This window comes from Bison bison, unplaced genomic scaffold (assembly GCF_000754665.1).
Source record: "Bison bison bison isolate TAMUID 2011002044 unplaced genomic scaffold, Bison_UMD1.0 scf7180017864495, whole genome shotgun sequence".
Classification (NCBI taxonomy): Eukaryota; Metazoa; Chordata; class Mammalia; order Artiodactyla; family Bovidae; genus Bison; species Bison bison.
The window spans coordinates 8,070,342-8,096,563 of NW_011495054.1; the positions used below are offsets into that span (position 1 = coordinate 8,070,342).

Genomic DNA, 26,222 nt, shown 5'->3' on the forward strand with positions numbered 1-26,222 from the left:
TAATTTTTTTTTTTAAAAGAAGAGCTTTGGATGTAAACAAGAGTCGGGTTGGAGTCTGCTCTGCCACTTGGCACCTGTGCGACATGGGACAAGTCCTTTAACCCCTCTGAGCCTCCGTTTCTTCACCTATGGAAAAGAGTTTAATACTTTAATACAGACATAAGGCTGAGTATGAGCACACAGTCTGACCCAGAGCTGACCCTCCATAACCTGCATAGATTGCATCTTCTGCTGGAGGAGGTGGGAAGTGGGAGCCCTGCGGTCGCTTCCAAAAATGCTGACTAAATCTCCTGTGTCTTTTTTCAAGCCCAGCCCAACACCCTCTGTAATCTGGGGTGGGGGAAACAGAAACAGCACAGATTTTGAAATCAAACTGGAGTCAGCTCCTGGCTGTGCTCCCGGCAACGGGGTCACCTAAGGCAAGTCACATCACCTCTGTTCTCTCCTACAGGATTACAATATTAATAATAATAGCCAGCACGCACTAAGTGCTTACTGGGGTCCAGGGTCTGTGCTGAACACTGTCTGTGCACTGAGAACTGAGACGATGTAGTGCTTAGGGTTCAAGTGTAAGATCCAAACCTCCCGGGTTCAAATATTGATTTATCCTCTCCTCCTGCTGGTTAACCTCGGGCAAGTTACCTAACCTCTCTGTGCCTCCATTTCCTCCCTGGAAGGGGGAGTTAATGACAGTGTCTACTTAACTGGGCTGCCAAGAAGACTATGGGATGTACCAGCTTCAAAGTGTTTAGAACAGTGCCTGGCATTTAGAGAGCATGCCATCGATTTATCTTATATAATCATCACAACAGACATCTGATGTTAAGTACCTTTTACCTCCCAAAGGAAACTGAGGTGACCTGCCCAAAGAGCTTCACAAGCTACCACAGAACTGGAATTTGAACCCTCATGTGGCTGCTCAGAGCACAGGATCCCGAAAGCCTAGCAAGGTGACTGGCACGTTGCAGGTGCCAGCTCCACCCGGGAAGTCAGACTTCCTGCCCAACCCCAGCCCAGCCTGGGAGCAGCTCCACCCTCCCTTCCTGTCCCATGATGGGCTCCGAGTCCTTTACAGCTTAAGTCTTGCATCGTTGCATCAAGCAGAGCCCTTGCCAACTTTAGATAACCAAATGTGTTTAGCATCAGGTCAAGGAAGCGTCTCATTTTTATTAGCGTTAATCTAATATGTTGTCTTTCCTGCCGAACTCTGAATAAGTTAATCAAGGACAGTCTGAATTTGTGTTTTCTTAATAAGACTGCCTGATTTCAAAGCTGCCTGATGAGAGCTCTGCGCTCCAGGCTTCTTTATTTTCTCTTCTGTCTCTCTTTAACTTTATAAAATATCTAAGATTTCCAGAAGCAAGGGGTGGGGTAGCATGGTAGAGAAGAGGGCTCACAAGCTTTGGAATTAAATGAATCTTGCTTCAAACCTCAGTTCCTCTACTCACCACGTGGGTAACCTGGGGTAAGTGACTTCTTCTGAGTTTAAAAATTTCTCATTTGTAAAATAGGATAATAATAGTCCTTAACTTGTTGAGTAGTTGTGATAATTACATAAGGCAATGACGGTCTAGCCTATAATAACCATTCAATATATATTTAGCTACTATTTCTACTATTAATACTAGTGGCAGAAACTATTAAGTGACCTATTATTAAAAGCCAAGAGATCTGAAAAGCATTTTACATATATCATCTCATTCAAATAACATATGAAAAGCACATGGAACAGTGGCTGGCATGAAGGAGGTGCTCAAGCAATGGTAGTAACTACCTGGAACAGGGGCGGTGGTATTTCATTCTATTTGTTTCTATTGTTGTTGGATGTATCAATTGTGCCATTAGGGAATCATATTCTATTAGAGGACCTCAACGAACACAGGAAATTACCATTCACATAAGGGCCATGGCAGGGAGTACAGAGAAGGAACATTTGATCAAGCCTAGAGGGGGGTCGGAGAAGGCAATGGCACCCCACTCCAGTACTCTTGCCTGGGAAATCCCTTGGACAGAGGAGCCTGGTGGGCTGCAATCCATGGGGTCTCGAAGGTTGGACACGATTGAGCGACTTCACTTTCACTTTTCACTTTCATGCATTGGAGAAGGAAATGGCAACCCACTCCAGTGTTCTTGCCTGGAGAATCCCAAGGATGGGGGAGCCTGGTGGGCTGCCGTCTATGGGGTTGCACAGAGTTGGACACGACTGAAGCAACTTAGCAGCAGCAGAGGGGGGTCAGGACAATTTTCTGCAGGTGAACTAAGCTGAGACCTGGAGGATGAGTAGAGCTGTGGCCAGGCAGCAGGCTGGTCATTCCTTCATTTGTGCATCCAATAACTCTTTTATACAACCAGTAGGTACTGAGTACCATCTTTGTTTCTGGTGCTGTCCAAGGTGCTGATAGAACGAAGCAATCGGGACAGGTACCCATTTCTGCCTTCATGGAGCTGACAGTCTAGTAGTAGAGATAGACTACAAGGAGGCAAAGTGCTTCCCTGGTGGTTCAGTGGTTAAGAATCCACCTTGCAATGCCGGTGACACTGGTTCGATCCCTGGTCCAGGAAGATCTCACATGCCGTGCCACAACTATTGAGTCTGCCTGCTACAACTACAGAAGCCCGCATGCCTAGAGCCTGTGTTCCACAACAAGAGAAGCCACTGGACTGAGAAGCCTGTGCACTGAAACTAGAGACTAGCCCTGCTTTTCACAACTAGAGCAAGCCCATGCAGCAACCAAGACCAAGAGCAGCCAAAAATAAAATAAGTAAATAAAATTTCAAAAATTAAAAAACTAAGGAAGCAAATAAAAGCAAGATACTTTCAGATGGTGATAGGTACTGTGACAAAAATAGAATTGGGGAACGTGGTCCTGACCAGGCACAAAATGGGGCTACTTTAGGGCATTCCAGGAAGACCGCTACAGGATGCCATGGTTTGACTGGAGACCTGATGGAAGGGAGGAAGGGAGCCATGCAAAGATATGGGAAAGAGCATCCCAGATGGAAGAGACTAACTATAAAAAGATCCTGAGGTAGGAACGGGATTGGTGTGTTTAAGATGTGTGGTGAAGTGGGTGGGAAGTGTTACATGTTAATGTTACAACATATAATGCCAAGTGTTACAACATGGTGGGCCATGATGGGGGCTCTGGAATTTATCCTAAGTTTGATGGGGCTTGCAAAGTAGCAGAAGGAGTTTGGAGTGGCTGGGATGAGATGAAGCTTGGTGATTGGAGAAGGCAGTGAGAGAATTTCTCCATCAAGGCAGCACCTCACACCTCAGCTATGCCTACAAGATGGGGTCCCTTACCCAGGTGGATCCACAGACCTTCCTGATCACCCCTAAGACTCGACTCTGTGCAGGCATCATGCTAGGTGTTTCCATAATCATGTCTCATCAAACTCTCAGGAGAAGCCTGGCAGGAAGGAGGCCATTGTTCCCATCTTACAGATGACAAAACTGAGGCATGAAAAGGCCAAGCCACTTGCTTGGACTGCATGACTGGTTGGAGTGGAGTTGGACTATGAATCCAAGTTCCCTAAGCCATTCTGCTACCTTTCACCTTCTCCTTCACTGCCCTGTGAAGTTTTCAAGGAAGTGGAATTCTAGAAAATTCCTGAGGGTAAAATGATGGGGTCTTCTGGATGGCTCCTGAGCCAGAAGCAGGTTGGGACTGAAGCAGGGAAACATGCTCCCCAGGACGAGTCCCCTCCAATAGCCCTGCTTCCTTCCACGGTGGGAGAAGGGGTTTTTCCACAAGTCGAATGACAGTGGAAGTGTGACATGTGGCAGGGAACACAAGGGCTGGGGAGGTTTTCCTTCTGTCCTGATTGGTGGTAGATCCTCCCAAACCATCTGGCTGTGATTCTGGAAATGTCCATTCGTGTTAATCTCATGAATTGCAGGAGTTGTGGGGTCCTCCCCAGAACGCTGCTCCGATGAGGGGACATCAGTTGACCCTGGGAAGTAGTCATAGAGCCAGCATCCAGGCCAGATGTGTCTGCTTTGAACTTGTCACTGACCAGCTATGTGGCCTTGGGGAAAGTTTTCACTTCTTCAAGCCTGTTTCCATGTGTGTTAACTGGGCATAGGATCACATTCCTTAAGTCCATGGAGTGTAGTGAAAATCAAGTGAGGTGATGTACTTAGGAAGAAAAGCCCACTTTGACTGTGACAGGCTAAGAAAATGCAACGAAACGAAGTCCCCTAAGCGCCCTCACCAAGGGATCCGGCTAAGCAGAACAGAAGCTCTGCCACTAGCTAGCTGTGTGACCTTAGGCTCCCGGGGCCTCAGTTTCCTCATCTTTAAAATGGGAATAATAGCACCTATCACATGGGGTTGTGGCTGTAATTTGATGCCTGTCAAGTGCTTGGAAAAGTACCTGGCCCTTAGTAAGTGCTCAATAGATGCTCGGGGTTTTGATTTTCAGGTGCATGTAACAAGGGCTATAAAGGGCTGCATGGGAGGGTCAGATGTTGAACTCTGACAGATTCAGGGTTCAGCTCTAAGCGTGGATGTTTATAAGCTGTGTGACCCTGGGCAAGCTACCTAATGTCTCTGAGCTTCAATTTTCTCCTCTGTGAAACCTCCTGCATATATAATGGCTGGTTCCTAGGAAACACTGAACACTGGCAGCTGTTACTATAATATTATTAGTATCATCATCCCCCTTCCCTTGTCCTCAGCCACCTTCCAGCCCAGAGGCTCACCCCTCTTACCTCGCTCCTCCTCCTTCTCCCGGACGACCCTCCCCTTGAGGGCCCGGCTCCAGGCTCCCCCGTAGTCCCCCAGCTTGGCTCTCTCATTCCCGTCCTTGCCCTTGAACCAGGGTCCGTACCTGCGGGCGATGCTTGAGACTTCACCTGTGTCCCGGAAGCCTCTGCCCAGATTTAAGTCACCCAGGAAGGTCAGCTCAGCGCCCTCCACTGGGGCCCCCGCAGCGGGGTTGGCCTGGTTCTGGGAGACAGCAGGCTGACCCACAAAACCAGAGTGAAGGAAGACAAGGCTCCCAGCTGTCAGGTAGAGCACCAGGAAGGTAAAGAAACGCACAGGCTTCCTGCGGAAGTACCGCTGGAATTTGAACCAGAGCTTGGCCATAGTGGGATCATTCCGGACTGGATCGCTGGGGCTCAGCTGGGGCTTGGGGGGGTGTGGTCCAAGGAGAGAGGGGAGGGGGGCTTTGTTTCTTAAGCTTCCCTTAGGGATGGAGCCCCTGGGGGTCTTCAGTCTTAATCCCGCTGTGAAGGTGACTGCCAAGTCCAGGGCAGGAGGGCAAGTCCAATGCTTGGCTGACGCCAAGAGAAGAGAGGACAGGCTTCTCCAGCCCTCCTGAGGTCAGGGTGAGCTTCTCTGGGCCATGAAAGGGGTTCTGAGGCTCAGGGCACTCAGGAGTTGGTCCCATGTTCCTACATCTTGTTCTCTGCCGCAGAATTCCCAAAGAACTTGGAAAATAGCAATCAGAGGAGGATTTTGTGAGGGTTCACAGGCAGCTGGAGTTCGCTTCTTGCCCGTTCTTGGTTGCTCAGGCCTATAGGACCTAGGTTAATTCACGGAGGGCCTCTTTCCCAGCTGGGGACCAAGCTCAGTCTGTCCACCTGGTGGAAACACAAGCGGGCAGCCTTTCATCTGGTGAAGCATTAGGGCTCAGGGCTGCCACCTGCAAAAGAGCACAGGTACAGACATAAGAAACCTCCTGGCAGAGGCCAGAATGTGAAGCTTTCTTGAACATTCTCAGGGGAGGGGAGAATGCAGAGTCCAGAGAGGGAGGAAACCAGTGGCCCAAAGAACCCAGCAGTGCTGGGTAAAAGCGACTCCTGCTGGTCCTCATCTTGGGACAAGCTTTATCTTGGACAAACTCAGGTCCTTAAGCCCCATTGCTCAGTGCTCAGTCATGTTTGACTCTTTGCGACCCTTTGGACTGTAGCCCACCAGGCTCCTCTGTCCATGGGATCTTTCATACATGAATACTGGAGTGGGTTGCCATTCCCTTCTCCAAGGGATCTTCCCAACCCAGGGATTGAACCTGCACCTCTTGCATCTCCTGCATTGCAGGCAGATTCTTTACTGCTGAGCCATGGGGGAAGCCCTTCCTAAGCCCCATACGTCTGCATATTTGTCAAATATACGCTGATACATGGGGGTTAGTTTAAGTCTAAATGTACTTCCTAGGTCTTTGCCAGACTGTCTGCTGGACGTGGCTGATACTGAACTAGATCAAATTTGTTCATTTTTTTCCCCCCAAACACATATTTATAGAAGACCTACTGTGTAGCAGGCACTGTCCTGCATGTGTGCTAAGTCGCTTCAGTCTGTCCAACTCTTTGGGGCCCCATGTAGACTGTAGCCCCCAGGCTCCTCTGTCCATGGGATTTTTCAGGCAGGAATACTGGAGTGGGTTGCCATGCCCTCCTCCAGGCTCTGTTCTAGGTGCTGGGAATAAAGCTGTGAACCCAAGAGACACAGTTCCTTCTCTCACCGGGATCACGTTGTCATGGAAGAGTTCAAACCCAGAGTCCCTCTCTTTTATCCAAGGAAGAAAAGGAGAAGGAAGGAAAGCAGAATTATTTAGCAACATACGCATTCACTCAGTATTTATTATGCATGGCATGCTCTGCTTTGTACGGAGCCTTCCATGTGTATTAATTACTCTTCCCCATGTTCCCATGGGAAGTGCCTATTTCCCATTTTACAAATGAGGAAACTGAGGATACACAGCTGGTGAGTGGTGGAGATGGGATTGGAACCTAGGACGGTCTGAACACAAAAGCACAGCTCCGAACCCCCGCCTTTTTGACTCTTTCTCCCACACGGTCAGGACATCACTTGGGAGTTCCGAGACAGCCCCTGAAGCAGCAGCCCGTCTCCACCTGCTCCCAGTGGCCAGTGGTGGCTCATTGTATGAGGGCCCCTCAGAGTGTGGTCTGAGGAGCGTCTGATTCAGCATCCCTTGGGAGCCTGGCTACCCATGAAGATTCCCAATCTCTCCAATCGGAATTTCTGGTTGAGGAGGAAGCCTACAGGTGTAACCAGGTACTCTCAGGTGATGATCACGAGCACAAAGGTTTGACAACCATGGTTTTTTCAGTAAACACTCAGGATCAGCAGTCTGGAAGAAAATAGATTGTAAATTAGAAAATGGGAAAAAAAAAAAAAAGAACTCCATTTGCCTTATGTGGTTTCATATCACCACCAGCAGGGGGCCTCATGACAATCTTGGCCACTGCAAAGGAGTCAACTGTCAGCCAGCCAATGGGTGATTTGAATGGTGACAGCCCCTACCAAATCCAGACAGCAGCACGAGAGTTTAACTGCGGTGTGAGGTAGAGTCCAGTGTTCCTACATATGCCATCCTATTCATTCAAGAATTAAGTACTGAGCACCTACATACACTATCGTTGTAAGCACTTGGAACTATTCAATGAACAAGACAGCCCCAAATGCATGCTCTTGTGGGGTCAAACTATCTGTTCATCCATCCATCATTCTTTAATCTACCCAGCAGTCCACCTACCCATCCATCCATCCATTAAGTCACAATCTATTCACCCATCCATCATTCATTCTTTAATCTATCCATCAATTCCCCTACCCCTCCATCCATTCATCATTAATCTGTTCATTAATCCATCCACCCATCCATCCATCACCCATTCATTCATCTATCTATTCATCTGAATTGGAGCAGCCCACTCATTCATCCAGGTCTCCACCCACCCATTCATCCACCCATTCCTCCATTCATTTAGCAACATGTGTTACTTGCCTACCATGCATGTGCTTGGAATGCAGAAATAAATAATTTGAAAAAAAAAAAAAACTCGGAGTTGCTGCTTTCAAAGAATTCAGAGTTTACTGAGGGAGAGAGCAATTTAAACGATCACCATATCAAATCACTATATTAGAGCTGCTGCTGCTGCTAAGTCACTTCAGTTATGTCCGACTCTGTGCGACCCCATAGATGGCAGCCCACCAGGCTCCCCCATCCCTGTGATTCTCCAGGCAAGAACACTGGAGTGGGTTGCCATTTCTTTCTCCAATGCATGAAAGTGAAAAGTGAAAGTGAAGTCGAAATCAGTTGTGTCCAACTCTTCTGGACCCCATGGACTGTAGCCCACCAGGCTCCTCTGTCCATGGGATTTTCCAGGCAGAGAGACAATGATAAATCCCATAGTAGAGGTATATATAAGATATAGAACAGAAATTAATATTAACAGCTAATGTTTATCGAGCACTTATTATATGCCAGATACCACTCTACAAACACAATGCCCTGATTTAATCATCATGTCAATACAATGAGGCAGATCTAGATCCATTTCAAAGAGGAGAGGAATAAAGCACAGGATGATAAAGTAACTTGTCCAAGGCCACACAGCTGGTAAGTGGCAGCTGGCTTGTGAACCTGGGCTCATCTGATTTCACAGCTTGTGTTCCTAACCACACATCTATTCTAGTCTTGTATTCCTTTGAGAATATGGTAAAAAAAAAAAAAAAAAAAAAAACTACAGGCATATGCCCAGAGAAGAGCGCTTGCACAAAAGTTCCTAGATATTGGCTTACATGTCAAGGGGTTTCTGTACCCTCGGGTAAGAGGCCCCGGAATGTGGGAGCCCCAAGAAGTGAGGGTCTGAAGCTGCCCTGAGGGGACTCAGAGACGGCTGCCCTCTGGGAGGGGTCTTTAAGCTGGCGGGTCTTGCAGGAAGAGTCAGCTTTCTGGGTGAAGAAACAGCAGAAGGACACTTTAGGGAGGAGGAGCAGCACACACCCAGGGCAGGGCACTGCGGTGGAGGCAGCTTGAGGGGCTTACTGAGTGAAGCCAAATTGCTCAGTCGTGTCTGACTCTTTGCGACCCCAAGGACTGTACATAGCCCACCAGGCTCCTCCGTCCATGGGATTCTCCAGGCAGGAATAATAGTGGAATGGGTTGCCATGTCCTTCTGCAGGGGATCTTCCTGACTCAGGAATCGAACCCAGGTCTCCCACACTGCAGGCAGATGCTTTACCCTCTGAGCCACTAGAGGAGCTTAGTGCATGGTAAGAAGGCAGTGAAGCGGTGGGTTGGGGTCAGACCCTGGGGAGCCTTGAATGCCAAACTCAGAAATCTGGACTATAACTGAAGTTTCATGGTCACACCGACACTTTGGAAAGACCAGCCTCTTATCAGCTTAAAAACCTCTGGGCAGTGAGGGGTGTCCCCTGGTATTCCATGTAAATCACGCACATGGCAGAGATTTCCGCAGTTGGGCCAGGATGAAGAAAGACCAGCAGCCCTCATGGGAATAGGCGGTGAGGGGGACACCAGCCCTTCCAGAGGCATGCAGGCAAGAGCATGGACTATGCAGGCAGACCGATCTGGGCTCAAATCCCGCCTCTTCCATCCACCACCTGTGTGACTGGGGCAAGACACCTCTTCTCAGCGACCAAGGCTCCTGACCTGTGAAGTGGACATAAGAAGCTTGACACTCCCCCCGAAATATATTGGTTGGAGGATTGCATTGAAAACTACAGGAAGAGCACAGGGGGCTCAGCTTGGTGCTCTATGGTGGCCTCGATGGGTGGGATGCGGGTGTAGGGTGGGAGGGAAGTCCAAGAGGGAGGGAATATATGTACACATATAGCTGATTCACTTTATCGTATACTAGAAAACTAACACAGCATTGTAAAGCAACTATACCCCAGTTAAAAAAAATTGTACATCTGGCACATAGTAGGTGCTCAAGAAGAGCCCTCAGCGCCTCCCCTCCCGTGAGCACACGTGAGCTGCCTCCAGAGCCCCTTGCCGACAGCAAGCAGCGCATCTGCTGCGGATATGGAGACAGCAAGTATTTCCGCTCTTGTGTCCCCGTGGCTCTGTCTCTCTGAGGGTATTTCTGGGTCTAGTTCCTTTTTGTTGTTCCCTTCCCGTTCTTCTATATTTCAACACATCTTTTCTCTAAGTGGGTGCCAAATGGGTTTTAAGAAGATAATGAGCTCATTAGGAGCTGGCAGGGAACAGAGAGACTGAGGCAGCGGTGGTGTCGGATGTGGGGTTGGGGAAAGGAGGGCGCGGATTCTGAGGAAGGGGGCTCCTCCCGGGGAAGGCGGGCGCTGACTCGAGTCGCCCACACCAGACTGCCGGTGCTGGGGGGTGGGGGAGGTCACCTGGAAGGAGGACGCCCTGGACTCCGAGCCCCGTGTAAGTGGGACCCTGTCTGTGCTCTCGCTACGCCAGCCCCATCCTCTGGCAGACGGTAAGTCCCCAGGGAACACTGGTGCAGAAAATAGTGAGAAGAAGCAGAGAACTTGAACCTCCGCCACAGGTCCCTGCCATGTGCCAAATCCCCGAGTGACAGCCTGAGGGAGTTGCAAATGCAGGGCCCTGCGTTTCTCAGCCTCGGGTGGTCCTAGGGCACAGGGGCCGCCGCTGAGCCAATCCCACTTCCCCCAGGGAAACGTCTGTCTCTCCTGTCCACCCATCATCCTTCCTCTCCCTTCTCTCTCTCTCTTTCCAAGTCCCTCTCCAGCTCTCTCTGTCTGTGTCTCTCCAGATAGAACTGGGGAATGGAACTAACTGCCACTGGCGGAACACTGTGTTTGAAGGTTTCACAAGCCTCTAACCAGCTCCTCCCTCCCGGCAACCTGCAAAGTAGGTGTGACTCCGTAGCTGATGTGTGTCCCACCCTGGGCTGCGGGCACACCTTGGCCTCCAGCTGCCCCTTCTCCTCTGTTTCCAGTTGTTCGTTACAAGCTGGAAGCCAGAATCGCATAAGACTCGACAGGTGTCTTCACCTCTCTGAGCTGCTGTTTTCTCTCAGCAAAGCAGGTAGCCCCTAGAAGTCTCCCTTGCAGGGTCTTGGGGAGGACTTGATGAGATCACTCACAGGGGCAGAGATGGTGTTCCTTACAAGCTGGCTCTCACAGCTTCATCCCTTTGCATTTCACGTGAGACCTGCTCTGGGCGTCAGTTTCCCCGTCTGCTGAAAGTGGCACAAAGCCCCTACCCTGCCTCCCTCCCTGGTTGGCGTGAATTGGCGTGAGTTGCCGTGACAGGGAGGCCGAGAGGCCCCCTCTGCGGGAATGACAGTGTTTGGTTACTTCAGTTCGTGTTTCCAGCCAGAGCCCCAGAGTGTCTAAACACAGCCTATTTTTAGCACCAGAATGAACCTCGGGTGCTGAGCTGCCAAGAATATGATGGGCAGGGCAGAGCTGCCCTGAGGGAATGGAAAACAAGAGGTTCAGCTTGTCCCACAGCTCCCTCCCTCGGGGGGCTGTCGCGCTTTCCCCTCCAGATTCTGGGGAGCAGGTATGTCTGGCTGGAAGCCCATAAGGCTGGGCAGGGGCCTGGTTCTCTTTCTACAACTCCCTGAACTTGACCTCAGGGCACAAGCCCAGACACCAGCTGATTCCCTGACCATCCAAACTTGCCAAGAAAAAGATGCTGAGAAATCAGGTTTGCGAAAGTTCAACTTCTTCACGGTTCTGGGGAGGAGATCCATCCGGGGACCTCCAAGAAACTGGGAGCCCAGGTCAGTGGTTATCTTTTGGTCTTGGCTAAATAGTAACAATGTCAGAAACCACTGGCATTTGCTAATACCAAATACACAGGAATTCCAGTTGAGTGAGCTATTTCAATAAAAGATGATGCTGTGAAAGTGTTGCACTCAATATGCCAGCAAAAAAACTCAACATGCCAACCAGGAAAACTCAGCAGTGGCCACAGGACTGGAAAAGGTCAGTTTTCATTCCAATCCCTAAGAACGGCAATGCCAAAGAATGCTCAAACTACCACACAATTGCACTCATCTCACATGTTGGTAAAATGATGCTCAAAATTCTCCAAGCCAGGCTTCAGCAATATGTGAACCATGAACTTCCTGATGTTCAAGCTGGTTTTAGAAAAGTCAGAGGAACCAGAAATCAAATTGCCAACATCTGCTGGATCATGGAAAAAGCAAGAGAGTTCCAGAAAAACATCTATTTCTGCTTTATTGACTATGCCAAAGCCTTTGACTGTGTGGACTGCAACAAACTGTGGAAAATTCTGACAGAGATGGGAATACCAGACCACCTGACCTGCCTCTTGAGAAATACGTATGCAGGTCAGAAAGCAACAGTTAGAACTGAACATGGAACAGCAGACTGGTTCCAAATAGGAAAAGGAGTACATCTAGGCTGTATACTGTCACCCTGCTTATTTAACTTATATGCAGAATACATCATGAGAAACGCTGGACTGGAAGAAGCACAAGCTGGAATCAAGATTGCCAGGAGAAATATCAATGATCTCAGATATGCAGATGGCACCACCGTTATGGCAGAAAGCAAAGAAGAACTAAAGAGCCTCTTGATGAAAGTGAGAGAGTGGAAAAGTTGACTTACAGCTCAACATTCAGAAAACTAAGATCATAGGATCTGGTCCCATCACTTTACAGCAAATAGGTGGGGAAACAGTGGAAACAGTGAGAGACTTTATATTTTTGGGCTCCAAAATCACTGCAGATGGTGACTGCAGCCACGAAATTAAAAGACGCTTACTCCTTTGAAGGAAAGTTATGACCAATCTAGACAGCATATTAAAGAGCAGAGACATTATTTTGCCAACAAAAGTGTCTAGTCAAGGCTATGGTTTTTCCAGTGGTCACGTATGGATGTGAGAGTTGGACTGTGAAGAAGGCTGAGCACTGAAGAATTGATGCTTTTGAACTGTGGTGCTGGAGAAGACTCTTGAGAGTCCCTTGGACTGCAAGGAGATCAAACCAGTCCATCCTAAAGGAAATCAGTCCTGAATATTCATTGGAAGGACTAATGCTGAAGCTGAAACTGCAATACTTTGGCCACCTGATGCGAAGAGCTGCCTCATTCATTGGAAAAGACCCTGATGCTGGAAAAGATTGAAGGAGGAGGAGAAGGGGACAACAGAGGATGAGATGGTTGGATGGCATCACTGACTCAATGGACATGAGTTTGAGTAAACTCCAGGAGTTGGTGATGGACAGAGAGGCCTGGCGTGCTGTAGTCCATGGGGTCGCAAAGAGTTGGACACGGCTGAGTGGCTGAACTGAACTGAACTGAAATACACAGGCACTGTGTTGAGCATCTTATTTCCATTGCACCACTTGATCCTCCCTAGAACGGTTTAACCCCTAGAACAGTTTAACTCCCTGGAACGGTTTAACCCCTGTATACCTCAGTTTCCCCACCTATAAAAAGGGGGAAATAACAGTACTTATCTCATAGCACTGGTGTAAGGAGTAAATATTAGCAAGTGTCAGTGTTACGTCTTATTATGACTTACAGAGAATATGTGTGGTTTTGCCTCTCAGTGCCCCTCTTTCCTGTTACAAGGATCTCATCTTCCTTCACAGGCCCCCCTCATCAAGTCTCAGCTCATATGGCTTGGGCAGAATGGAATCCCCTCCCTAGTCTCTGCAAACACTATTGTCTTTCTTTCCTGATAGATGTGTCCAAGATAACACAGGGTGTGTATATATTTAGGAGTGCAACTCCTGGGTCCTACTGTGAGAGCATCTTATGACTATCCCAGGAAATGACGATCTGTCCTCTAAAATGGCTGTAGTGACAATCCCCCCCCACCACCTCCCCCAGTAACACATGATGAGCACGCCTATGGCTACAAATGCCATCCACACTTAATGCTGTCACCCTTTTCATTTCTGCCCGTCTGCTAAATCTGTACTAGAGGAGGGCTGTGCCCTACCTATAGAATTGACTTCCAAATGCCATTTGGAAGCAGACTCAGTCGACGGATGGGAGTCGGTGTTTAAATGCGCAGCTCCCTCACCCCACTGATGGAGTAAGTCAGGCTGTCTTTGCACAGGCTCCTGAGCTTCCCCAGCCTCAGGGGCCCTCAGTGGTAGCTGACTGACAGCACCACCTTGCCTTGATGTTTTCCCTTCCCTGTTTTTCTTCCCCACGCAGGGTGTGGCTCAGCTGGTAAAGAATCCGCCTGCAACGTGGGAGACCTGGGTTCGATCCCTGGGTTGGAAAGATCCCCTGGAGAACGGAACGGCCATCCACTCCAGTGTCCTGGCCTGGAGAATTTCACGGACTGTATAGTCCATGGGGTCACAAAGAGTCAGGCACAACTGAACAGCTTTCACCAGGGAAGGAAAAGGATTAGTGTGCCTTTCACCTAAATAAACTACTTACCCATGGTATCCGTTACTTGGCATATACCCTGACTTATCCAATCTTTTCCTTATCATTAGATATGTAAAATATTTCATTTTCCTTCCTTGTACATAAATAGTGCTATGCTGAACCTGCTGAATGTAGATCTTCACCCAGATTCCTGGAAAGCAATACATGACCTCTCATGAGTGTGAAGTGTGGGCACAATTACACCCATCTTACAGGTGAGCAAGCTAAGGCTCACGGAGATTCAGTAGCTTGTCCATGTGCACACAGGTTGCGCTGCCTCTTCCGTCTCACCCACCTCCCAGGAAGAGTCTCCAGAACCCTGACTCCCCACTCCCTCGCTTTCAGGACAGAGACTCACCCACCACTGCCCAGAGCTGACAGCTCACCATCGATGTCCCCTTTCATTCATCTTTCCCAAAACTCGAGAAAATAAATGAGAAGGCAAAATGCCATTAGCTTAATGGCCTTTAACACCCAGCCATCTGCCATGATGTAATTAAATAAAAAAATCAGAGGGAACATATGGTGCCCATTATGAATAAATATTAAAATTTTGTTTCCCCAGCTAATGACTCTGGCATCTCTTGCTCCACAGGCAAACTTTACGGCCATCGTCACTTGTGACAGGGAATCAGGCTGAGCCGTAGTGAGAAATGTGAGGAATGGTGTCAGATCTGGGGTAAGATCTAGCTGTCAGCCATTTCTGGCTTGAATCTGCCTCAGCCACGGGGTGGCTGTGTGATGTCAACAAGTGGTGTGAGACTCAGTTTCCCCATCTGTAAAATAGGAACAATTCACTCTGCCTCGTTGGGAAAGTATAAGGGCGAAAGAAGCTAATGTCTTTAAAATACATAGCAGGGCTTCCCCGAGGTTCAGTAGTTGAGAATCCACCTTGAAATGCAGGGGACGCCAGTTGGATCCTGGTCCAGGAAGATCGAACGTGCCGCGATGCGACTAAGCCTGTGAGCCACAACTACTGAGCCGGCCCTCTAGACCGAGAGCCAAAACCACAGAAGCCTGTGTGCCCTAGGGCCCGTGCTCCGCAGCAAAAGAAGCCACTGCAATGCGAAGCCCGCACACCGCAACTAGAGAGCAGCCCCTACTCTCCCCGCCCGCCACAACCAGAGAAAGCCTGCATGCAGCACCGAAGACCCAGCCAAAAACAAACAAATAAATAAAATACAGAGCACTCTAGTAACCGCATGTGCTAACATTCGTTGAGCACCTCCCACGTCAGAGTCGGACATGACTGGAGCGACTCAGAACACAGGCACGCACGCACGTGCAAGGCACTGTTCTGTACGTCAGTTTGTTCTATCCTTCCAACAATCCTATATGAAAGATCTCACGTGTTAGCCTCATTTTGCAGATGAGACAACTGAGGTTCAGAGAAGTTAAGTCACCTACGCAAGGTCACACAGCTAAGGAATGGTGGCTGCTGCTGCTGCTGCTACGTCGCTTCAGTCGTGTCCAGCTCTGTGCGACGCCATAGACGGCAGCCCACCAGGCTCCCCCTTCCCTGGGATTCTCCAGGCAAGAACACTGGAGTGGGTTGCCATTTCCTTCTCCAGTGCATGAAAGTGAAAAGGGAAAGTGAAGTTGCGCAGTCGTGTCCGACTCTTAGCGACCCCATGGACTGCAGCCTACCAGGCTCCTCTGTCCATGGGATTTTCCAGGCAAGAGTACTGGAGTGGGATGTCATTGCCTTCTCCAAAGGAATGGTGGAGCAGGGCTCAAACAAAGGCGATCTGGCTTCAGAACATGCACTCTTAACCAAGGGGACTCAGTAAGAGTTAGTTACAGTTAGTCTTCAAAGATACACTACACAAAACCCAGACACAGTCTAACCAGATGATCCAGCAATCATGCTCCTTGGTACTTACCCAAAGGAGTCCAAAACTTATGCCCACACAGTAGCCTGCCCAGGGAGGCTTATAGCAGCGTTACTCGTAACTGACAAAACCTGTAAGCAACCAAGAGGTCCTTCAGTAGGTGAATGATTAAAATAAACTGTGGTACATCCAGACAATGGAATAATATTCAGTGTTAAAAGGAAATGAGCTGTCAAGCCATGAAAAGACATGAAGGAAACATCAATGTATATTCCTAAGTGGAAGAAGCCAATCTGAAAAGGCTACACAGTGTGATTCCAACTATCAATATATGACATTCTGGAAAAGCAGGACTACGGAGACAGCAAAAAGATAAGTGGGTGCCAGGGGTTAGGAGGGGACGGATGCGTAGGTGACCTGATGATTTTTAGGGTGAGGACGCACTTCTATAAGATGCTACAATGGTACTTGTAAGTAAGTAAACGTTAGTCGCTCAGTCGTGTCTGATTCTTTGTGATTCCATGGACTATAGCCTGCTAGGCTCCTCTATCCATGGGATACTCCAGACAAGAATACTAGAGTGGGTTGCCATGCCCTTCTCCAGGGAATCTTTCCAACCCAGGGATCCAGCTCGTGTCTCCTGCATTGCAGGCAGATTCTTTACCATCTGAGCCACCAGGGAAGCCCACTGCACTGGTAGATACACATTACACATTTGCCAAAATCTACAGAATGTACCACTCCAGTAATGAATCCTAAGGTAAACTATCAACTTTGGGCAAAAACGATGTGTCAATGCAGGTTAATCAATTATAACCAATGTCCCACTCTTCTGGGGGATGTCGATGGTGCAGGAGGCCATCTGAGGTGAGGGGCAGGGGATACATGGGAAATCTCCCAACTTTCTGCCCAATTTTGCTGTGAGAGTAAAACTTCTCTAAAAAGCAAAGTCAATTTTTTTTTTTTTAAAGGGGAGGTAATCACATGCTTGAAAAGGCATGGACTCATTGGAGTAGCTTTTTAGTGAATCATCTAAACTCTGAGCTGGGGAGAAGGGAAACAGTTGCAGGAAGGGATGAGGGTGTGGTGGGGAGATAAAGGTCATGATGAAATGACAGTTCTGGGCGCCTCTGGTGGCTCAGTGGTAAAGAATCCTCTGCCGGTGCAAGACACAGGTTTGCTCCCTGATCTGGAAGGATGCCACATGCCACAGGATGACTAAGCCCACGCACCACAACTACTGAGCCCAGCATGGTCAATAAATAAATAAGTAAAGAAAAAAAAAATATATATATAAGAAATGACAGTTCCCCTTTTCAAGTGGTTTGATGAAGGGTCACCCAGTCCACTGGTCTTCCCTGTCAGGCGGCTGGCAACTCTCCTCTGAGCCCAGATCACTTTCCTCGCCAAGAGGGACTTCAAAAGAAAGGCCCCAAATCCCTATCATTAAGCCATCTGGAGTCATCCTTCTCCCTCCAGGAGCTGCTGTGTGGTGGGTCAATTAGTGCGTATTTGCATAGAGGTCCTTAATAGGCTGCTAATTGTCTGGGGGAGAAAATAGATGGCTCTGCCGGTTCTGGGCAGAATGTTTACCCAGAGGGGCCGACCTCCAGGGGGTGGCAGAGAACCGTGGGGAAGAAGGGAGGGGAGGGGTGGGATGGGATGGAAGGGAGTGAACTGAGTGAATTATCACCGACTCAGGTGCAGTAAGGAGAAGGATTTTGTGAATCTTTTGCTTCGGGATGTGTGTGTGTGTGTGTATACTGGCTCCTAAGGCAAAATGCATTTCTCCCTGTAGGTTCATAAAAATCATTTGAAGGAGAATAGTTAGGGAGAGGTTCTTTGGGTACAGTGGTTGCAGAAGAACCTACCAAGCAGAAAGCGTTTGAGCTGAGACCTGAAAAATGAGAAGGAGGCAGGCATACATGATCTGGGGCAAGGCTCTCCCAGACAGAGGTGGGAAGGGACCCTGAACACCCCAGGGACCTGCACTGGGGTGGGGTCAGTGTGGAGAGAGCAGAGGCTGGGCAGCGAGCTTCCATCCTGCAGGGGCCATGGATTCTGCTCAGGACTGTTTCTGAACGCAGAGTGACCCATCCCTGATTCCTCTGGTTAACAATGTGGGGATGGAGCTGAAGGAGTCCCCAAAGGACCCTCCCTGCCCCAGCGGGGTATGGCCATGTCTCTGTGGCTCAGGGAGGCTGAAAGGGTAGCCCAGGATCACATGGCCAGGCCAGGGCTGTGTTGGCTCCAGGTTTGTTCCCTGTGTGCCCACGCCGCTCCCTGCCAGCCCCCATCACCCCCTGCCCAGCCATGACTAGTGACTCGCTGTTTGCAGGCTCCACACTGGCCTTGGAGGTTTAAGCTCTAATTTAGAAACAATGACGGCTCCCAGTAGCTGCTCTTCTCAGAAAGGAATTTTCCACCAGGGGTTTCCCCAGCAAGAACCACTGTCCCCACTCTCCAATCAAGCAAGCCTAGTTGTTCTGTCTAAGCCAGTGCGCAGGTGTGTGTGTGTGTGTGTGTGTGTGTGTGTGTTGGAGGGAGGGGGTCTCTGCCCACGGCCCAGCTGTATGGGTTCAAGTTCTCTTCCACCATGGGGCACTCAGTGCTCTTGGAGGGGCCACCGGCCCCTGCAGCTGGCTCAGAGCAGGTCTACTAGGTGGGTTCAGAGCCTATCAGAGCTGGAGGGAGGACCCTTCACAAGCCCCAGGCCGGCTTCCTTACTGACAGATGGGGAAACTGAGGCTCAGAGGGGAAAGCGGAGGGACCACCCACAGTCATCCAGTGACTCACCCAGACCTGAAGCCTTGGCACCTTCCCTGGGAAGGAAAGAAAGTGGGTAGACGACCATTTATTGCACATCTACTACGTGCCAGGCGCCTCCATCTAACTGCATCTAGACTCTCCCCTGGGGCTCTGCTCGGCAGGTTGGTTTATTCTCACTTTACAGATGAGGCAGTCGAGGTGGGGAGGGTCAGCCCACTCTCCAAAAGGCAGAGCCGGGGAGCGGCAGCGTGAGACTCGAATCTGGGCCCGCCCACTCTGGCATGTCAATCATAACTTCCTGCAGCTGCAGAGGCGGGTGGCTTGATTCGGAAGCCCTCACGGTCCAAGGGCCTTTCTCCAGGGAGTCTGCTCAGTCATCTGGCAACGCTTCTTGAGGCTCCTCAGCTGGGAATGAGGGAAGGGAGCCCCTTCTAGAAGGCCCAGGGGTCCCCAGGCCCCTGGGGTATCTTCACCACATCCTTCAGTGGCCCAAGAAGTTCTGGCGTCCCACGCAGACAACCACTGCCTGAAACTGACCAATACTTCAGCCTCTTGAAGTCTTCTCACCTCTAAGAAGGTGGCACACGACCACACATGTGCAAGTGCCAATACAGATGCGCATGCGTGAACACGTGCATTCCCCACGCCCGCCCCGCCCTTCGCCCCCGGAGCAGGTACACACGCGTGCCCATATCTGTCGGTCCATCCCCATGACAGCACAGGGCAGGCATCCTTCAATCCACTTTGCAAGTGAGCCCAGAGGGCGCTCGGTGACTTACCCAAGAAACGGGTTCAGTGTTGCAGGTAAAACAAGAAACGGAAGCTTCCCGTTTGGCCCAAAGATAGTTTCTTAACCCCTGGGATGGTCAAGAGCATAAACCAGCTGCTGCTGCTGCTAAGTCGCTTCAGTCGTGTCCGACTCTGTGCGACCCCATAGATGGCAGCCCACCAGGCTCCCCCGTCCCTGGGATTCTCCAGGCAAGAACACTGGAGGGGGTTGCCATTTCCTTCTCCAATGCAGGAAAGTGAAAAGTGAAAGTGACGTCGCTCAGTCGTGTCCGACTCCTCGAGACCCCATGGACTGCACATGGCTTCAAAAGTCTAGGCCAGAGTTTCTCAAGCTCAGCACTACCGACATTGTGGATACTGGACAATTCCTGGCTGGCAGGGGTGTGGAGGCCATCCTGTGTATTGTAGGGGTTGGTGTCTCTGGCCTCTGCCCATTAGATGCCAGCGTTGTCCCCCCAACAGCTCCACCCCGCCCCCCAAGTTATGACAATGAAGAATGTCTCTAGACAGTGTTCTAGATTTTGCTTGTGGGAGTAAAGAGAGGTGTGTATCAGAACACCACCCTTAGACCCATCTGACTCCAGCTTCACGAAGTTGTCGTCTCCGCTTCTAAAGCTTAATTCTAGATTTTATCCTAATGCTTTTTCATAAGACTCTATGAGAAGGCCCCATGTTAGGATCCCTGACCTCCAGCATTCTGTGCTGGGATTCCAGGGTCAGTTTCAATGTTGGCAGGTTCTCTGATTCCGAAATTCTTTTCTAAGCCCCTGAGATCCTGTCTCTTTCCGTGTCAAGGTTGAAACTCTCCCTGGGAGACGGCCATGCCTCGCTGCCTTCCAGCAACCAGGATGAAAGATGTGCCCATGAATTATATATTTCCTGTCATCCCTTAATTGCTTGGCAATTACAGACCACCAAGGGTCATGTGCCCGGAGCAAGAACCTCCCCTTTGGCAGAGGGAAAACAGCTGGGTGGAAACTCACCAATGTACATAAAGACGTTACCTCTCGCAGGGTAGGTGGAGGAGTGGTTTTGTTTTGTTTTCTTCGTTTTGTTTATCTGTATTTTCTTTTTCCACAGTCAGTTGGGGTTCAGAGAAAGAGATGGAGAACGCGTGCGCTTTGATGTCGGTAAATCCCATGGACAGAGGGGCCTGGTTGGCTGCAGTCAATGGCATCGCAAAGAATCAGACATGACTGAGTCTCACACACACACACACAACTTGGGCTGGAATCTTGGCTTCATCACTTACTAGCATTGAGAAGGTGAGGAAGCCACTTACCTTTTCTAAGCTGCGGGTTCCGCACTCATAAAATGGGATGAGGATGACGGTACTCGCTGCTGGAGTTGTTTAGGGGGTTAGTTCACGTAATGCATGTAGAGCACTTAGCCGGGAGTCAGGCGTACGTGCGGGGGGACCGAACCCAGGTCTCCCACGTTGCAGGCAGATTCTTTACCATCTGAGCCACAAGGGAAGCCCAACACAGTCACAATGACTGCTAACTTCATTTTTGACCCAACCCAGGCAGCTATGGCATGGCGTCGGGCATGTGGGTTCTGCACTGTGTTAGTAGTTCTGCTGTGTTCTGGGGAGGGCACGTCCCCTCTCTGAGCCCTCTTTACATGTCTCTTTTCCTGATGTGTAAAATGGGCAGAAACATGCCACTTCTCAAGGTCTCTCACAGGCATCTGGTGCCAACAGGCATGCCCAGCTATTATTACCCCATTCCAGAGGGCTGGTGGGCACAGAGCCAGGCAGGGTGGGACTGGGGCAGAAGCTGGAACTGGAGGCGGCATCTTATCTCTCAACTTATTTCTGGTTCTTCTACAGCACAGCCTCCCCTCCCACCCCACCAGCCCTAACATTAATAGGTCGCTGCTGTCATGATGTCTTTAAATTTAGAACACCGCCCCCCCACACACACACACAAACACGCATCCACCCACACACCCCCAGGAATAAATCTGCCAGGGTGGGAGAGAGGAAGGTCTGTCTCATTACAGACCTTCCTCATTACAAGAGGAAGAAGGAGGCAGTTTGATGCTGGAGGCTGCAGCAGCCAGGGTCTTGGGATAGGGAAGTTCCCCTCCTCCCTGCCCCGAGTGCTGGACAGGAGGTCAGGGTGCTCGGGTGCTCACCTCATGGGGCCCACCAGCAAGGCCAGTCCCGGGAAGGAAGGGGTGGGCTAGGTAACCACTCGGGTCTGTGGGCTTGAATCTGGACATCCCTGCAGGCAGGCTGGGTGCCCTGGGTGAGGTGTGCAGCCTCTCTGAGCTGGAGTTTCCTCATCTATAAATGAAAATTTTTGTGGGGTCATCTTCAAGGGCAGGTGACCTGTGTGGTCCTGCGGGGCTCTGCACTAGGTTTTAGCTGTCTGCTGTCACTGTCTTGAATTTCTTAATAATCTTTGAACAAGGGACATTTTCATTTTGTTCTGGGCTCTCTGCAAAGTATGTCGCTGATTTGGGGTGGTTGTAAAAGTTGAAGGAGACTCATGACGGAAATTCCTAGTCCAGTGAGGGGCACCGGTGGATACGCAGGCCTGGTATCTCCCTTCCCTTCGTCTTCCTGCTGCATCTTCCAAGCTCATTCTATGACTGTGTGGCCCAGGGCAAGTGGCTTACCCTCTCTGCACCTTCAGTTTCTCCTTTGTAAAACAAAAAAGCAAAAACTGACTTAAATTTTCTCTGGCTCCACTTAGTGTTCCCCCAACCCTCTCCCCTGGCCATTCAAACGGCAATGCTCTCATTCATTCATGCAGTCATTCAACAAACGTTCGCTGAGTGCCAACCCCCTGCCAAACCAAAGTTTGCCATACAGATCTGCCTGAATTAGCAGATCTATCCACGGGGAGGGTTTATCCTGCACAAACTTCACAAATGCATCATCTCTGGGTGTAAAAATGTCGCCTTCCTCATCTCAAAACAACACTTCTCTGATCCACAGGAGCCCAGGATTCTCCCCCAACTCCAGTCTGGCACATTTATACAAGGGAGTACTACTCAGTCATAAAAAGGACAAACTATTGATAGACGTTTGGGACAGTACTGATGACTCTCCCAGACATTATGCTGAGAGCAAGAAGCCAGACTCAAAAGGATATATGGTTCATATACATGACATTCTAGAAAAGGCCAAGGGAAAACATACTGGTGGTGGCCAAGGGCTAGAATCAGGGAAGAAAATGACTGCGAAGGGGCACAGAGGAATTTTTGAGGGTAACAGAAGCTTGTATATCCTGACTCTGCTGGTGGCTGCATGGCGGAATGCGTTTGTATGCTTGTTTCTTTTTTTTTTTTGGTTTATTTATTTATTTTTTTGTCTCACCGAGCAGCATATGAGACCTCTTAGTTCCCCGACCAGGGATCGAACCCTGGCCTCCTGCAGCAGAAGCACTGAGTCTTAACCCCTGGATCTCCAGAGAAGTCCTTGAATGCATTTGTTAAAAAGTCCCAGAGATATAAACTATAATGGGTGAAGTTAACTGTAGGCAAATGATACTCAATAAGAGACATTAAATAAAAAAAAAAAACCCATTGTGCTTTTTCCTGCAATGCCAGCTGAGCTCCGAAGGGAAGAGATGCTTCCCAGAGAATCAACACCTGCTCACTTCTCATCCTGGGCCCCTGGGATGCTCACCTGGCGGGAAGGGATAGCTCAGCCAGGGCAGGGACAGCTCCCATGAGCACCTGGGCTCCCACGTGACCCTCATCCCATTGCCTGCTCCGAGAGCAAGAGCTTTCGGGGTTATTTTTGCTCTGAGAAGTACCAGCCACAGGGTACTTTCTCTGCAGGCAGCCGCCACCCCCTGCTGTGTTTACATAAAAACACATTTGCACAGGGTTTTGTTTTTACATTTGCCTCAGAGGCCTGGAGTCTATTAAATGTGGGGAGGCCTGATGATCTGGCTGGAAGCAGCTGATGGGAGAGGGCAGGCTGAAGGAAGATGCTCTAGGCCTGCATTTCCTCCCAGTCCCAGGGAGCCCTGGGTCTCTCTGCAGAGGGGATAAAAGGGCTCACTGAACTCTCTTGTGCATGTGCCCGGCATTTCTCAACCTCAGCCCCACTGACATTTGGGGCTGCGTGATTTGTTGTTGAGGGGGGCTGCTCTGTACATCGCAGAAGCATCCCTGGCTTCTGCCTACCAGCATCCTTCCACCAGTTGAGATGATCAAAAACATCTTCAGTCGCTCAGTCGTGTCTTTGTGACCCCACGGACTGCAGCACACCAGGCTTCCCTGTCCATCACCAGCTCCTGGAGTTTGCCAAGTGTCTCCTGCAGGGCAAAATCGCCCCCACTTGAGAACCACTGGCACACACACGAAGATACACACACGCAAGCTCAGCTCAGGAACTCTCCGCCTTTCAACGCCCACCTGAAACAAGCGCTGACGCTGTCTCCCGCACCTCTGCATCCCTGGCTCTTTCCCCAGTGCCTGGCGTGCAACGTTTGAGAGGCTCAAAGGCGTTCTGTGGCATGAGCAGACCATGGCGGCACGACTGATACCGACGGCCACCGGCTTCCGCGGCTTGGAGGGCACTGTCCGGCATTCAGACTCTGGCCACCATGCAGGTTTGCACCATGTGCTAGGCTGTTCCCACATCACCTCCCACAGATTGAGGCCCATGACTGTCTCCATTTTCCATGTAAGGAAACTCAGCTAGCGTGTGGTAGAACTAGGATTTATGGGCTTCCCTGGTGGCTCAGTCAGTAAAGAATCCGCCTGCAATGCAGGAGAACCAAGTTCGATCCTTGGGTCGGGAAGATCCCCTGGAGAAGGGAATGGCTACCCATTCCAGTATTCTAGCCTGGAGAATCCCATGGACAGAGGAGCCTGGCGGGCTACAGTCCATGGGATTGCAAGGAGTAGGACATTATGGAGCAACAAAGCACGCATGCACTCTGAGCTGGGATTTAAGCCTAGAAATATCTGTTGCCAGGGCTCACTCTCTTAATTATCACATTCCATTTAAGGCACTTGCAGCCTTAAATATTCTTTAAGGATGGGATGGGAAATAGTGACAATAATTTCCTCCTTAACCAAACTCTGCACAGACTCCCCTGAACTCTTTTTCACATCAGATCAGATCAGTTGCTCAGTCATGTCCGACTCTTTGCGACCCCATGAATCGCAGCACGCCAGGCCTCCCTGTCATCACCAACTCCCGGAGTTCACTGAGACTCACATCCATTGAGTCAGTTATGCCATCCAGCCATCTCATCCTCTGTCGTCCCCTTCTCCTCCTGCCCCCAATCCCTCCCAGCATCAGAGTCTTTTCCAATGAGTCGACTCTACGCATGAGGTGGCCAAAGTACTAAAGTTTCAGCTTTAGCATCATTCCTTCCAAAGAAATCCCGGGGCTGATCTCCTTCAGAATGGACTGGTTGGATCTCCTTGCAGTCCAAGGGATTCTCAAGAGTCTTCTCCAACACCACAGTTCAAAAGCATCAATTCTTCGATGCTCAGCCTTCTTCACAGTCCAACTCTCACATCCATATATGACCACAGGAAAAACCATAGCCTTGACTAGACGAACCTTTGTTGGCAAAGTAATGTCTCTGCTTTTGAATATGCTATCTAGGTTGGTCATAACTTTCCTTCCAAGGAGTAAGCATCTTTTAATTTCATGGCTGCAGTCAACATCTGCAGTGATTTTGGAGTCCAGAAAAATAAAGTCTGACACTGTTTCCACTGTTTCCCCATCTATTTCCCATGAAGTGATGGGAATGGATGCCATGATCTTCGTTTTCTGAATGTTGAGCTTTAAGCCCACTTTTTCACTCTACACTTTCACCTTTATCAAGAGGCTTTTTAGTTCCTCTTCACTTTCTGCCATAAGGGTGGTGTCATCTGCATATCTGAGGTTATTGATATTTCTCCCGGCAATCCTGACTCCAGCTTGTGTTTCTTCCAGTCCAGTGTTTCTCATGATGTACTCTGCATATAAGTTAAATAAGAGGGTGACAATATACAGCCTTGACGTACTCCTTTTCCTATTTGGAACCAGTCTGTTGTTCCATGTCCGGTTCTAACTGTTGCTTCCTGACCTGCATACAAATTTCTCAAGAGGCAGGTCAGGTGGTCTGGTATTCCCATCTCTTTCAGAATTTTCCACAGTTTATTGTGATCCACACAGTCAAAGGCTTTGGCATAGTCAATAAAGCAGACATAGATGTTTTTCTGGAACTCTCTTGCTTTTTCCATGATCCAGCAGATGTTGGCAATTTGATCTCTGGTTCCTCTGCCTTTTCTAAAACCAGCTTGAACATCAGGAAGTTCACGGTTCACATATTGCTGAAGCCTGGCTTGGAGAATTTTGAGCATTACTTTACTAGCGTGTGAGATGAATGCAATTGTGCGGTAATTTGAGCGTTCTTTGGCATTGCCTTTCTTTGGGATTGGAATGAAAACTGACCTTTTCCAGTCCTGTGGCCACTGCTGAGTTTTCCAAATTTGCTGGCATAGAGTGCAGCACTTTCATAGCATCATCTTTCAGGATTAGGAATAGCTCAACTGGAATTCTATCACCTCCACTAGCTTTGTTCGTAGTGATGCTTTCTAAGGCCCACTTGACTTCACATTCCAGGATGTCTGGCTCTAGGTCAGTGATCGCACCATCGTGATTATCTGGGTCATGAAGCTCTTTTTTGTACAGTTCTTCTGTGTATTCTTGCCATCTCTTCTTAATATC

The 26,222-nt window shown here is 49.5% G+C and overlaps 1 protein-coding gene across 6 annotated transcripts in view; it reads right to left on the reverse strand.

The window, feature by feature from the left end:
* WSCD2 (WSC domain containing 2) overlaps window positions 1-26,222 on the reverse strand; it is a 115,836-nt gene that overhangs the window by 48,231 nt on the left and 41,383 nt on the right. For 5 of the 6 annotated variants that reach the window (XM_010828691.1, XM_010828690.1, XM_010828694.1 and 2 more), the window contains one exon: window positions 4,718-5,655. In XM_010828691.1, coding sequence (XP_010826993.1) covers window positions 4,718-5,096 — 379 coding nt within the window. In that variant the 5' untranslated portion in view covers window positions 5,097-5,655. Of the gene's footprint in view, window positions 1-4,717; window positions 5,656-18,766; window positions 19,336-26,222 lie in introns of those variants that run through there. The other variant, XM_010828693.1, reaches the window with a different exon arrangement.